The 16,180-nt window shown below is 40.9% G+C and overlaps 1 protein-coding gene across 1 annotated transcript in view; it reads left to right on the forward strand.

Moving 5' to 3' along the window:
* HTRA3 (HtrA serine peptidase 3) overlaps positions 1-16,180 on the forward strand; it is a 49,209-nt gene that overhangs the window by 13,413 nt on the left and 19,616 nt on the right. Inside the window, exon 2 of the mRNA XM_082243180.1 lies at positions 10,117-10,216. Within this exon, the coding sequence (XP_082099306.1) occupies positions 10,117-10,216 (100 nt within the window). The remainder of the gene's footprint in view (positions 1-10,116; positions 10,217-16,180) is intronic.

The raw sequence follows: 16,180 nt of genomic DNA on the forward strand, positions 1-16,180 counted from the left end.
AAAAGGATTATGTCCTGTGCGGTGTAAAGTTGTGCATATCTCGGCTACAGGGACATGGGGTTAGTGTATGTGGGAATGGTCAATAATTAGCATATGGGAGTGTATATATGGATGGTTGCCGTGCCGTACAGTCAACCCCTGGACGAAGTCGTGATGGCGAAATGCGTTAGTACGGGGCTGAACGGGAACCAGAAGTGACGCAGCACACAGTACCAGAAGTGACGTTCTGGCGTAATTAACATCAGTCGAGTGAGATACTGCCTATTACACGCGGGGTCCACCATGACGGGGATTTGCCAGTTCATTACTGCTATCTTACTACATGCAAATTTTTATTATATAAATTATGAGTGCCATATTTGAAGGCCTTTTTTAATTTCAATAAATTTGTGTTTGAACGTTATTGCACTATTGGAGTTTTCCTTTTTCTCTATACATGAGAGATCTGTGAGTCACCGTTTACGGCTGGAAGTAGGTGCTGGTATTTCTACAACCCTGAGGGGTACATTGCCTGGCCTGTCGAACATGAGAATGTGAGGCAATTACTGTCGGTGAGTTTATACCCTATGGGGAAGTGGTGGCACGTCTTTCACATGATGTGGTGAGGAGAATCCAAAGATACATCAGAGATTCATTACGGATTTGTTTTTTGAACACATTTATTGTGTGTTGTCTATTCTTTTACTTTTTTTTTTCACTTTATTTACATTATCATCACATTATCATCACTAGTTTCTATGCACATGTTTGTATTTATTTTTGTAGCTGTAGAGCACCACTATTTACAGTATAATTATTATTTTCTGTGGTAGCCCTGTTATTAGGTATTAAAGAATAACTAAGGGAAAAACGTTTTTTTTAAGATTTGGGTAGAGTGGTAAAGGGTAAGAATCCTTGTCAGTTTTTTTTTTTATTGCTCTCTGTGTCCCAGTTAGAGAGATTTGCCTCTCTAAATTGTGCCAATCACCAGTGTCACCAAGGATGGAAGTGAAGCTAGCTCCAAAATTGTGTTTTCTCACCAAAACAGGAACAGAGAGCCTGCCACTACAGAGGTCAGTGAGGACTTATATTAAAGCTCTATTATTGTTTGCCATGAATATGTACACATTTTAAAGCAGTCCCGTCATAAGGAATTGGTGTACTTGGAAAAGAAGGGACTACATACTTACCTTTTCTGTTGCCTACTCCACCAATAACACTGGTCTATTCAAGAGACATCCTCCTCTGAAGTTCACAGGGAACATGGCACTTTCAGAATATTGATCTTTTTGGTCCCTGTAACGGAATCCGGACACCCCGACTTGGTATCTCCGCCAAGAACCTGCTTCCTAAGCTCTGGAACACGGGATCCATGAATCTGGCTATAGTTACACCAAGAACTCGACAGTACAAGTTTTGGCCTGAACCAGAATCAAACTGTTTATTGAAACACAAAGAACAAGGAGATATACACTCTGGGACAATCCCTCCCCCTTAGAGCCAATCCACACAAACATACACATCCCATAATAAGCTTACTCAAGGCAGACAGGAACAATAGAACAATGGAATGCAGGTATTCAACAATAACAAACCCCCACCCCATTAGCAAGGGTCTATGAAACACTTTTGCAATATCCTAGCAATCTGCAATATATCTTCATATATTTCCTGAGGGACACTGTTCAGAAATATTATTGTCCCAAGTGAAAGAGCCCCTTCACTCTTTCAACACAAACCACACATATAGAACCCAGGATAACCGGGGTAACTCGAAAGGCTGAGTCCAGTGTGGTTGTACAGCGAGTCTGATTAGTGCAGACCTGACTGATCACCCTGTGCCCCTAATAGACACAGGGTGACTTACACATAAGAGGGGCTGGGGAAGCTAGACAAGTAGTCTCCCAACCTCCCTAAAGCAATCTGGGTTCCACAAGCCCCCCAACCAAAGTGACTCACGTCACATATCTCCCCTTTCGGCAGGAGACTAACACAGAAGGAGATCCGAAATGGGTTGACTTCAATGTTAGTCCGTAGTTCCAGTCCCCCAATGTCTACACCCACACAGTACCCCAAACAAATTGTCCGGAACAGATTGTTACTCACCCAGCCAACCTCTGCCTCTCTCGCAGAACACAACCCCTGCTGGGGAGAAGTGTGGACTGGTCCTTCTCCCTGGAGTCCATTTAGCCACTGGAGAGAAGACAGGGTGGCTGGGCTCAATCCATCATGCTGTTGGGGATCTGGGCCAACAACCCAGCATCCACTGGGGTATCCAGGTGGAGACTGTAGTCTCATACATTTTTCTCTATGAAAATCCACCAGTCCCATCCACTACCACAGGGAATCCATCTTCTATTAGTTGGGGGCAGAGGCCAGAAGCACTCTGCCCTGTTGCCAGCTCTTCTGCTGGATTGCTATCAGTGAATACTGCAGTCCCATCCACTGATATCAGCTCAATCTGCAGTTGTGAGGTGCCGATTGCATTCTCACCCTGGAGCTCCTGTGGAGTTGATTGTTGTGGGCAGAGGACAGTAGCATTCTGCCCAGCTGCCAGCTGTTCCACTGGGCAGTAAAGTGAAACATCGGTGGCCTTGCACAAATCCTTCAGGGCCGCCGATTGTTGTATGTAGGGGGCCACAGCGCCATGCTCTGAAGTCAGCTCTTCTGCAGGAGGCTCACCAGGTTGTTCCTCCTCAACAGAAAAGTCTATTAAATCCCCAGTCTCTGGTGGTATCTGGGGATCAAAATTCACCATCTCCTTTCTGTGGAATCCAAAAGATGTTACTGGTGCTGGGCAGAGGTTAGCAGAGTTCTGCCCTGTTGTCAGCACTTCAGCTTTGGGAACAGCAATCTCCTGGGTGTTTCCACTGCCGACTCTAAGGCATGCTGCTGAATGTGTTCTAGCAGTTTCCTTTATGCCCTTTCCAGATGCTGTTCTTTCCTTAGCAAGTGTTCTAGATCAGGTTTAAGCTCTGAGACCCCTGTGAGACAGAGCATAGTCTCTCTGTATTCTCGCAGGTCCTCAATGGTAGGTTCCTTTTCATCACCAAACACAAATGCATCTGTAAGGCTCTCCCACAGCAATCCAGGGCCACCAAAGTCATATCGCTCTGGAGAGAATTCTGATGTCTCTCTAAATATTTCTGCTCTGCGTGCCATTGCAGAGCCCTATACTGATTGTCTATCTTCTGCTGGACCAGCCTGTCCAACTCGGATACCCATTGCTCCTGGGGCCGCTCTCCCAGGAATGCCAGTCGCAACTCCTGTTGGTCACTGGCCCATTGCCCTGGGGTTGGAAAGCACTTGCCCTGGTATATACCAGCAAGCTGGAGGGCTCCAAGCCAGAGCTCCACCCGAATGTGCTGCCTGAGCTCCAGGTATTGATCCGCAGATACCGTCCTGGGGTATACTGAAAGGGCGATCCGCAGCACCCCCTCGGACTCTGATGCCAGGTCCATATTTCCGTTTGGTCGACCAAAGTCTGCTATCCCAATCGTGGATTCCGGTGGAGGTTTGGATGTCCCAGACTGCAGGAAGCATCCCACCGCTTGCCACCAATGTGACGGAATCTGGACACCCCGACTGGGTATCTCTGCCAAGAACCTGCTTCCTAAGCTCTGGAACATGGGATACGTGAATCTGGCTATAGTTACCCCAAGAACTCGACAGTACAAGTTTTGGCGTGAACCAGAATCAAACTGTTTTTTGAAACACAAAGCACAAGGAGATATACACTCTGGGACAACCCTTCCCCCTTAGAGAAAATCCCCAAAAACATACACATCCCATAATAAGCTTACTCAAGGCAGACAGGAACAATAGAACAATGGAATGCAGGTATTTAACAATAACAAACCCCACCCCACTAGCAAGGGTCTATGAAACACTTTTGCAATATCCTAGCAATCTGCAATATATCTTCATATATTTCCTGAGGGACACTGTTCAGAAATATTATTGTCCCAAGTGAAAGAGCCCCTTCACTCTTTCAACACAAACCAAACATATAACCACACAGGATAACCGGGGTAACACGAAAGGCTGAGTCCAATGTGGTTGTACAGCGAGTCTGATTAGTGCAGACCCGACTGGGGTTCTTGGTCACCCTGTGCCCCTAATAGACACAGGGTGACTTACACATAGGAGGGGCTGCGGAAGCTGGAAAAGTAGTCTCCCAACCTCCCTAAAACTTTTTGGGTTCCACAAGCCCCCCAACCAAAGTGACTCACGTCACAGTCCCACTTAGCCCTCTAGTGGTTCCTTCCGCCAACCCCCATGTTCATTAGGGGACATGGTAGGGATGGGGAGGTTGAAGGGGGAAACTAGTGAGCACCGTGTGGACTCAAAAAGAAGGATATTCCAGACATTCAAGGCATATTTCTCTTGAAAGTAGCAGTGTTAAAGTAGTAGGTATTCCCAATTTAAAAAAAAAACCTTCCGGTCCCCCTGCAGTGGAAGGACTTACCTGTAAAATGAAGCCCTCCAGCCCTTTCATTTGCACTGTCATTTTCATTGTCTTCCTTCAGGTTTCGCAGGCTCTGGTCGTTTAAATGACTGAGCCGCTATGACGTCACTCCCGTGCAGAGATTGATCAGTGGAGAGCATACTGTCCATTGAGAGTGCAATGCTCATGTGCCAGTGATATCCCCAGCTGCCAGTCATTGGAATATCTCCTGAACAGCGCATGTTTAAGAGATATCCATTTTACCTACAGGTAAGTTAAATTATAAGCTTACCTGTAGGTAAGAGTGGCAGAACTAACTTTTCTACAACTTTAAGGCGGCGCAGGCAATGATAGAGGTAACTATTTAGTCCATTCTTTAACAGGTATACCAGTTTCTAACTTTCTTATTTATAATGTAAAGGTCACTTTAATTTTCCATAGTCTGGGCACAGAATAACTTTTAAATTTGAATCCACTATTCTGGCTTAGTTTGTTACACTGCACAGGCTGAATTTATTTCTGTAGCCAATTTTGACAAAAACTTGGAATGGACATGTGCTTGTATTTTAAATTATAAAGATATATACTGTTGTATGCATGAGATGTCCTTAAACACTAGAATGTATTACCTACCGAGCCGTTGACCTATGGAGACAGGGTGCCAATGCCTCCACCTGTTCGTAAGATGCACTGAGACTGTAATACAGCTATTATATTATTATCATCATCATTCATCACAGTGAGACAGTGCATAGCGGTCAAACCTGCATGCACAAACCAGCCACTGAACCAATGATCAGTGAATGTGTATGTTTGTACCTATGAAGTGGGGGACAGAGGGAAACCCCAACTTGCCTTGGGGGAAAAAATCTATCCCAGCCAATTGATTCTTCTCATGAGTAGGCTTAGTCAGGAGATAGTAAAAGCTTCCAGTGCAATTGTCCTGAAGTCCAACTGTCAGTGGCAGCTGGTGCTCAAAATTTTTTTTTTTTGGGGGGGGGGGCGCAAAAAGGAAAATGTAATAGGTATTGCTTCACGGCAAAAAACGCGGTAAAAAATTGCGTGACTTTGAGGTCACACGTGTGTGAAAGGGGCCTTCAGTAATCAAGGAACAGTGCCTTGAAAAAGTATTCATAGTCACCCCTTGAAATAATCCACATTTTGTCATGTTATTTACAACCAAAAGTGTAAATGTATTTTATGTGATAGACCGGCAGAAAATTGTGAAGTGGAAGGAAAATGGAAGAAAAATTACAATGCAGATCTCTAGAGGGGGTTAGTGATTAGATAATCTGCAGACCATAAATCTAGATGGGACAGAGCAATGTTCTGCAGATCTATAGAGGGGTAAGTGATGGGGGTAATCTGCCGAACATATAAATAGATAGAAGAGAACTATATTGTGCCTATCTATTTATATGTTCAGCATATTATCCCCATCACTTACCCCTCTACAGATCTGTAGAACATTGCTCTGTCCCATCTAGATTTATGGTCTGCAGATTATCTAATCACACAGACCCTTCTACAGATAGAAGAGAACTATATTGTGCCTATCTGTAGAAGGGTCTGTGTGATTAGATAATCTGCAGACCATAAATCTAGATGGGACAGAGCAATGTTCTGCAGATCTGTAGAGGGGATATTCTGCCAAAAATATAAATGGAAGAATTATATTCTGCAGATCTCTAGAGGAGTAATTTGATGGGTATTCTGCAGAACAGAGATATAGATTGGTCTGAGCAATGTTCTGCAGATTTAAAAAATGGTTCAGTTATGGTATAGGCTGCAGAACATATATTTAGGTGGGACAGAGCAATGCTCATGCAGGGGTCACTGATGAAGAAATAATCAGATTCTGACTTCCTCTGGTTCCAGATCAATGACTCTGAACATATTGAAGCAGAGAGTCAGATTGAGAGCCTTGGCATGGTGTCACTGTGGACTCAACTTCAAACACACACACATCATATGGCTGCTGCATTAGTAGTTCTCAGCGATGGATGGGGGGAGCAGAATAATGGCCAACCCTTCTATATGTGGGAGAGAATCGGTCCGCAGCAGCCCTAACAGGGGATATATACATCTTCTCTGTGCATCTTCCCAAACAAACACACTGCCCAGCTCATTTTTTTTATATTGGCGGCCGGTGGCAGAGGAGACAGTCACACGAGGCTTCAATTGCCTGCTCCTGGCTCAGAGACGTCTTGACTCGCCCACGCTGCTCCTAGCTCTGACGGCGGGCGGGAACCGGGAACAGGGAAGGTGACTGACACACGCATCGGTGCACAGGACTTCACGTGTAGCATCGGGGAGTGTCGGGGCGCATTGCTCTGCACCCCGATGACACCCAGAAGGCCGCCAAGCGGCGCCACTGCTCTGAGCACGTGGGATGCCAACCCCCCCCCCCATATCCAGCAATAAGTCCGGCGTCCCTAGCGGGCTTTAAAAGGTATTTTTTTTTTTACGCTGCTGATTGGGAAGATGCTAATTGGGGGGGCGGCGCCCCCTATTGACCGGCCGCCACTGCCGACTGTTATCAGCTTGATTGGGTGAATGTCCTTTTTATGTCTGAAGGCACCTTTAGCCAGGGTCAGTTTGAGGATTTATTAAGGTACTCCTAGACTAAATATTATTGTTGTCAAGTCTAGCCAATGATGGGCAGATCAGGACACAATAATAACTGTGGGCAGACAGGTTGGTTGTCCGTGAGGTTTTTTCCATTCCAATCTATGTTATTTGTTTCAGTTAAAACTAGTACTAGAGGTGTCTTCATGCGGTATGAACATGTAGACTCAGCTGGTGCAGTTGTGGGGATTTGTGCCATATTTTTAAACCCAATGTAATGTACTTGTGTATTTTTAGTGACTGAAACAGAGTAGAATGGTATGTTTACAAGGCAGAAGGGTTTATCATGTTTATCATGTGCGTGTGGTGCAACAACCTTGTGCACCAAAACAATCTACTATCTAAAATTATGCATTTTTCCTTTTTCGCTGCAGTAGTTGAGAGACAAATAACAACTGAATTTTTTTTCCAAAGTATGTACATAAACCATATTCCGATTCATTAAACAATTTATTTCATCCACAAGTGCTGTATATTGCATGACATTAAGTAAATAAACAATTGATATTTTATATCAATTCAAAGTATTAACATACCAGTTCACCTCTGCCAAATGCTTGACATTCGACATTGTCAATGGAATAACTTGTTCATCTCCTCACTTGAAGAAGGACGATGGCTCTAACTCTTTGGCATTGGGCCAGGGTACCATAAGCTTCCCTCTCAATCCAGCCCGAGCTTATTGTCTTCTCATTCTATACCAATCCCTAGTCTAGGTGCATCTGGTATATTCAAAAGGACCACCAGTGATGTCATCTCAAGACAGTCTTCCGCATCTAAGCAAAATATAGTTACAAAATTAACATTTCATGAAAACTCAAAATGTTTGAAAATTGGGAAATTATTTATATTAAAAAAGCATTATAACGGAGAAGATTGAATTTAAATATATGTTCTTCATGCCAGTTGTGGGGATATTTATGATGCCAATAGCAAGCCCAGGAGTGGGAAATGAAAAAACAGTCTTGGAGTACAGGTTGCCATAGCTTATAATTTTTTTTTCTCTAGCAATAGTGTTTCTAAAATGTCAGATTCTGGAACAAATAATGATAAAATAGTAGTAGATAGGTTGTGGAGACTGGTTCAGGGTGATGAGCTGCTGGCATGTACCACCAAAAGACAAAACTATTTAGTATATTGAAATTAATGGAGTGTACCCAACCCCAATGGCATAGCATACAGTTTTTTTTATATGTATGATAGTGCATGCAAGCACTAACACGCAAAACAGCTGTAATATCTACCAACAGTCTTCGTTTTTTATAATGCCTTTTGTGACAGATCCAAAGTTTCTAGCAGCTCTAGGTCCCGAACATCCTAAATTTTGCAAAACTGTTACTGTGGTGAATATTACAGAACTTACTACAATTCATTGATTTGATTAATTTTTGTAGTGTTAACAACTTTTGCAGAGCTTCACAGAGATATTTGTTCCTGTGCCTGTTATAGTTTGTAATATTTGATTCATTGTAAAAAAAATTCCAGTAACATTACCCTGGGTATTTCCAGGATGTGTATACTTGGGATTTTTATTTTGAACTGTGAGCAGCAGAAGTTATTGTAATAAGGATAGATGGAAAGTACCTTGAAGTATAGTGTCAAATATTCAATAGTTCAAAAAACTGAAATGGATTAGTAATTGTTGTACAAACACAGCCAACACATTTCAGGGCTCTTCCCCTTCTTCAGGGCTAAAAACCTAAGACCAATATCTACTGTGCAAAGCTGGATGAGATGGGGATGGGAAGGTGTGGTGTTATTACAATGTTCAAACTACCCCTTCTTAGTCCTGAAGAGGGGGAAAGAAAACCCTGCAAAATGTTAGTTGTATTTATACTTGATAACCAGTAATTTAAAGTTTGTAAGTAATTGTCAATTTTGTCTAAATAAGGCATCATTGCATGCTATAATCTTAACATTTTTGAGCAATTTTTTTTTTAGTCATTAAAAAAGAAAGAGTAGTAGATAATCCATGTACAGTATTTATTGCTGACTTTTCTGGTGCTTTTTGGGAATTTTCTTTTAAAACTCCTTATTTTTCTATAAAATATTTTTTTTTTAGTAATTGCTAGTATATCACCAAAGTGATATTTTGGTTATAAGCAAAGACTGATATAAAGAGTTCTTCTCTGGCTTCTTGTATGCCTTGGGAACTCCAGTGATAAGATCTTCCTGCCATGGTTCCTGGCTCTGTTCCTCCCAACCTTAGGTTCTCCATGATAAAAAAATAAAGTAAAAACGCAAAAGAATGTGTTGGACTCTCAAGCAATGCCTATGGCATGCATGCAGATCTTAGCACTGAGGAGCTGAAATTTTGTAAGCTATGTTCCAGAGAAATCCTCGGAAAATTGCATTTTGATTTTTGCTTTCCAGCATCAACCAAAAATTAGAATATGGCCTTTGGCTGGACTAACCACTGACCACTGGTATGTAGTGATCTGCCCAGTAGCTTTTTGACATGGACCAATTTGTATTTTTGGTTTAGAAGAACTTTAAATACTAATATTGAATTTTTTTTAATCATCTCGAAAGTTTCCATGTTAAGATGATACTGGTGGTTAGGAACCACACAAAACTTCATTGCTCTGCATGTTTGGGAAGCTTGTTACATAAACACCACAGTCTGATTTCAAGTGGACCTTTCATGTGGTCATCCACAAGTAAATATACTTAACCGCAGTGTGTCGAGACACAGAAGAGGCTATAAGACAAGTCTGGGACATTGAGTTGAGTCTGGAATTCTGTGTATACCCTAGAGCTGAAGCAACTAGGGTCTTTGTCAACACACTTTGTAAGTATGAACTTCTGTAAATAAGAACATCATTGGTGGAACAAATTAAGTTTAAAGTCCCCTTTAAATCTCATATTATTTTTATCACAGTTTGCTTACTTTTAGAATAATGGGGTCAGCCAAGGATATGACTTTGCGTGAGCTTAGTAGTCATAGTCTAAAGCCAGAAGTTAAAGCTTGAAGACTGTAATTAACTTAATCCTGACTGTGTTTAGGAGGTTTTATCATGGAATGTTCCTACTAACATACCCAATTTTTTCTGCCAGTATAGGTCACCAACATCCCAACAGTCCAAGGTACAAATTTAACTTCATTGCTGATGTGGTAGAGAAGATCGCCCCAGCTGTTGTACACATTGAACTTTTCTTGAGGTAACATCAAGTGTTCATTTTTCAGACATGATGTGAAAATGTAGTAGAATTTATCTTTGTGTAGGGTAAGGACCTCATGCTGCCACATCTCCAATGTGTGCTCTTGTAATGTTTACAGTGAGCTTCAGTGACTTTTGCAGCATAGGGAGGATGTCAAATCCACCAATTCTGTTTGTACACTGCTTGGTGGAAACTTTCAGAACCATAAAGTGGACATAGATGGACCTTCCATGACTAAGGACTTCAGCTGGCAGACATATTGTGAAAGAGTGCATTTCAATGAGATGCGCTGCTTGCAGCAGAATATGGCATAGTTATGATTTATAAAAATGTTATTTAATTCATAAACAATTTTTAGCTTAAGAAGAAAGAAAATAGTGTTCCTGAGAGGCGAGGGTGTTGAAAAAGTAAAATTTGAATGTTTCTTATTGGCAAAACAATATTAAATGGTGGGCATTGGCAGCTTTAGATAGTCTAGTTCATGTCATTTGTCCTATTTGAGTTTTCTACCAAAAACATGGTACCTAAGTGTGCCTACTGCCTAATTTGAAATGGAATCCAATGTCATCCATGCTTAGGTGAAGAAGTACCAAGAAATGTACTCACTCTCCAAAAAAGAAAATAGATTTCATAGTAGGCTATCAAAAGGGCATCTTTCATGTTTGGGTGAAGGGAAGCTATAGGAGGCATTAATCCAATCACCATCAACATCTACACATTCCATGGTAATTGCATTAGGGTGTCTTAAGGTTTGGATATAAATGCTGGGGTATCTTCTTGAGAATTGTCGGAACTGAACAAGTGGGTTAGATATGCTAGGAAACATCTTCAACATTACATAACACATCCAGTTGAATGTGACAAACTACTACCAGCTACTGTTATGACAATTGGAAGGAAATGTTAGTCATCCAAACCCCCCCCCCCCCATACAAAAAAGCAGAACTGGAAACAAAAAGTTCTACCTCTAAAAAACATGAATACCAGCAGAGTCTTTAGCAATGAGCTCTGGCTTCCATATTCTGTCCCTGCATCTACTGTGCTCTCCCAATACTTCTGCAATATATAGCTTCCTTGCCATGTTAGATACAGGCTGTTATTGTTCTCTGTAAATGGAGACCTGTTCACCTGTTTGCCTGAGACTGAATTCTGGAACTTTACATATTTGTTTATAGAACGTACTTTCAGTCTCTGAAAGACTAGGAGCCAGGGACATCTACTGCTGTAGAAAGACTGAATTTTTAGGTTGCTTTATCAACTCATATTGTCTAAATAGGACTAAAATAAAAAGAAAAAATTGCACAGGACTGCATGAAAAACGCACTGGAATGTGTCAAAAAGGCACATGCAGAAAAGTATCTGAAATGCATCCGGACTGTGTTTCTAGGGTGTGAACGGGCCCTTAAGGTTTTTTGTATAGAAATCATGTGCATGACCTAAAAAAATAAAATAGAATTTGCAAGCAACGCAACACTGTTAGAAATCGGCTGTTTAATATTTGAGGTGCTAGCTACAAACTAAGTAATAAAATATTGATCTGTATGTGTGCAAACAAGAAATTCCGTGCAGTCAATAATAATTATACATTTGTATCACAAAATTTGGCAATAAAAGTGTTCCAGGAAATTTGTGAAAGCAAAGTTCACCAATTTACTGTTACTGATGTAACTATTATTGCAGTGGTAGTGGCAACATTTATGCAAACTCACAGTCACAATAAAAGCTGTGAGCTTTTTTCTTTTTTTAAACCAGGCAGATGTCTGTTCTTCTATCTATCCTGTTAGTATGAACTCTGAAGTGCTCAACTCTGAGCATTTGCGGACTCCAAGTTCCTTGATCTCATTTTTATGGAGGATGTCTCCATAAAGAGTAACTGTTCCTCTAAAAGAGCTATCACATAGGTGACCTATCTACTACCTTGTAATAGCAATAATGTTAAGTAAAACAATTTTAAAAATGCAAAAAAAAAGAAAAAAAGAGTAAGAAAAAATTGTTAATATCCTCTGCCTCCTTCTGCACACACATACAGGTGCATCTCAAAAAATTATAATATCATCAAAATGTTATTGTATTTCAGTAATTACATTCAAAAAGTGAAATTCATATATTTTATATAGATGCATTACACACAGAGTGATATGTTTCAAGCATTTCTTTCTTTTAATTTTGATGTTTATGGCTAGTGAAAGCCCAAAATTTAGTATATCAGAAAATTAAAAAATTACATAAGACCAATAAAAAAAAATGAATGTTTAATACAGAAATGTTGGCTTACTGAAAAGTATGTCCATGTACAGTATAGTATGCACTCAATACTTGATTGGGGCTCCTTGTGCATAAATTTCTGCATCCATGCGGTATGCCATGGAGGCGATCAGCCTGTGACACTGCTGAGGTGTTATGGAAGCCCAGGTTTCTTTGATAGCAACATTCAGCTCATCTGCATTGTTGGGTCTGGTGTCTCTCATCTTCCGCTTGGCAATACCCACAGATTCTCTATGGGTTTTAGGTCAGGCGAGTTCGCTGGCCAATCAAGCACAGTGATACCATGATCATTATACCAGGTATTGGTACTTTTGGCAGTGTGGGCAGGTGACAAGTCTTGCTGGAAAATGAAATCATCATCTCCATAAAGCTGGTCAGCAGAGGGAAGCATGAAGTGCTGTAGAATTTCCTGGTAGAGGGCTGCGATGATTTTGGACATGATAAAGCACAGTGGACCAACGCCATCAGATGACATGGCTCCCCAAACCATCATGGACTGTGTAACATTTTGCATTTAATTTGGAAATCAAGGTCCTAGAGTCTGGAGGAAGAGTGAAGAGGCACAGAATCCAAGTTGCATGAGGTCCAGTGTGAAGTTTCCACAGTCAGTGATGATTTTGGGAGCCATGTAATCTGCTGGTGTTGGTCCACTGTGTTTTATTAAGTCACACCAGACCCAACAATGCAGATGGGCTGAAGGCCACTATCAAAGAAACCCGGGCTTCCATAACACCTCAGCAGTGCCACAGGCTGATCGCCTCCATGCCACGCCGCATTGATGCAGTAATTCATGCAAAATTAGTAATGTATTAAGTGCATACTATACTGTACATGGACATACTTTTCAGTAAGCCAACATTTCTGTATTAAAAATATTTTTTTTTTCATTGGTCTCATGTAATATTCAAATTTTCTGAGATACTTATTTTTGGGTTTTCACTAGCTGTAATCCATAATCATCAAAATTAAAAGAAAGAAATGCTTGAAATATATCACTCTGTGTGTAACACATCTATATAAAAAATATGAGTTTCACTTTTTGAGTTGAATTACTGAAATAAATTAACTTTTTGATGATATTCTAATTTTATGAGATGCACCTGTCTGCACATAAACAACGATTACGCCTAATAAATTCATTAATTAATTAACACCTGTTGCCTACATGTCTACAGCCATCATTTAAAAATAACTCTTTTTGGGAAAAAAAAATAACTCTTAACTGATGGTCTTTAAAGCGGTTGTAAACCCTAGGAAAAAAAAAAAAAAAAACCTGCAAGACAAAGGCATAATGGGCTAGTATGCATCGCATACTAGCCCATTATGTGTAACTTACCTTAGAACGAAGCCCCCACACGGACCCCCGGACATCGCTGCGGGTGCTGCCATGATCCCTCGCCGTCTCTTCCGGGTTCGGCGGCTCCGGCGCGGTGATTGGCCGGAAGAGACGGCTCCGGCGCGATGATTGGGAGTGATTTTCCGGCAAGCTCCCGGCAAATTAATTGAAGGTCCCCCCGGACCTTCAGAGCGCATGCGCCACTCGCGAGAGCGGCTGCCTGCACTGTAAATATCTCCTAAACCATGCAGGTTTAGGAGATATTATTTGTACCTACAGGTAAGCCTTATTATAGGCTTACCTGTAGGTAAAAGTGTCAAAAAGCGGGATACTACCGCTTTAAAGGCTTTTAAAGGGTTGCACATTGACAAAATTCTGGGCAACATAGTTTTTTTATTTTGTCACAGGTGCATGCGTTATTGAGTCTTGACACATTTGGTGCCTGTTTACTCATCGTTTTATATTTTACATTTGACATTTTTATTGTGTTTATGTGCATTAAAATTCTTTATTACTGAAAGTATATGTTTAATAAATAGGTGAACAAACATCAAACAACATAAAAAATTGCTTTCACAAAACATTTAACATATTGGTAGTTAAAGTCCCTGTCAGAAAAATGGTAAATAACCTTTAACCCCCCTAATTTATCTTCCTCATTAACTACAATTCGTTATGCGGAAATGGCAGGGCTGATAAAAATGTTTCAAACAATATTTGAAATTTCAGTGCAGGATTATCAGCTCACTTCAAACATATTATACAACTCTTTTAATGGTATATTTATCAGTCCAAATGGGAGTAAGTGAGAAAACTTCATTAGGGTTTACATATCCTTTAGGCCTCATGTACACTGCTGCTGATAAATGGACGTTTGGGAGCAGTTGGGTGTTTTTTCAGCAGCCCCTGGGATATTAAACAAAAGGGACAGGCACATAGTGCATTATCTTTAAACAACCTTTATTTGGGTATTCACACAATTATGCACTCACCCATTAGATGTATAACAAGCACGTATCACAGCAGATAGTAATCAGCCTGAGTCTGTCCCGCAGTGTTCCTTCAGCAAACCAAAAAAATGGCCGTGCTTAGACTTCCGGGTGTGACGTAAGACGCTCGGCTAGCTCGTCACACCCGGAAGTCTAAGCACGGCCATTTTTTTGGTTTGCGCAAGGAACACTGCGGGACAGACTCAGGCTAATTACTATCTGCTGTGATACGTGCATGTTATACATTAAATGGGTGAGTGCATAATTGTGTGTATACCCAAATAAAGGTTGTTTAAAGATAATGCACTATGGGCCTGTCCCTTTTGTTTAATATCCCCCAATACATGTGAGATACGGCACCTATGGGAGTCTGAATAGGATTGTACAACAACATCTTGAAGCGGAAGCGCTGGGAGCTGTATGATTCTGTTGCAGTAGTCCTTAACCACTCACTGCTCCAGATCCACTTTTGTCCGGTAAGAGGCAGTATATGGTGGCTGGGAATTAACTCTGTCTTTGTCGGTTTATCACCTGGGTTGATGTCCTATTAGTACCTCCCACATCTTGTATTGCTGCATTAACACACTATTGTTATCAAGATTCTCCAGTTTTCTACGCATATTGAGCAATTGATTGCATGTGGACTGTTGGGACTTTTTCTGCACTAGTTTTAGCGCAACTCTATTTTTGATATATACAGATTTACATACCAGTGTTTTGAGTTTGCTGCTATAAAGGCGCTGGTATTTATTGCATTTTATATTGGTCCAAGATGGACCAATCTAACTATGTAAAAATATCCATACCTGGAATTCAGCTTTTTTAGGCTTTGGTAGGTTTTAGATATAGTTTAATGACACTTGACTTGACACACAAATTAAACTATGCTTTGTTTAAATGTAAAAATGAAAAAAAGCTAGAGATTATACAGCCCCAGAAACAAGGATGCTTCCATGGAAAAAAAAATCCAGGAATGTTTTTATCATATGAAATTATTCCTGGAGATGGTGTACAGATAAAAACTAGGTCATCCAGTGCATTGATAAATCTGTTTTGATGAATGAATTCGTTGTGCACAGTAACATGGCCAGGTGCTATATGTTACGTCTTTTTGAAGGAGTTAGAAATTTCTTGAAAAGCATGAACAGAGATAAATTATATTTAAAACTGGCAGCAGAGGATGCAGTCTACACCACAGTGGTAGAATAAAATGATTATCTGGCATTAATATGGGGAGCCAGATACGAGATTGGTTTCACTCATTAAACATTTGAAGCCACAGAATAGCTGTGTTGAATCTGTTTAAGAGAAAACGCAGCAAGCCGTTTTTATTCTGCAGAAAGTGGCTGTGCCAAGATAAATTATGGCCTCCCA

Source organism: Pelophylax lessonae (assembly GCF_965119305.1).
Source record: "Pelophylax lessonae genome assembly, chromosome: 1".
In the NCBI taxonomy this organism is placed as follows: domain Eukaryota; kingdom Metazoa; phylum Chordata; class Amphibia; order Anura; family Ranidae; genus Pelophylax; species Pelophylax lessonae.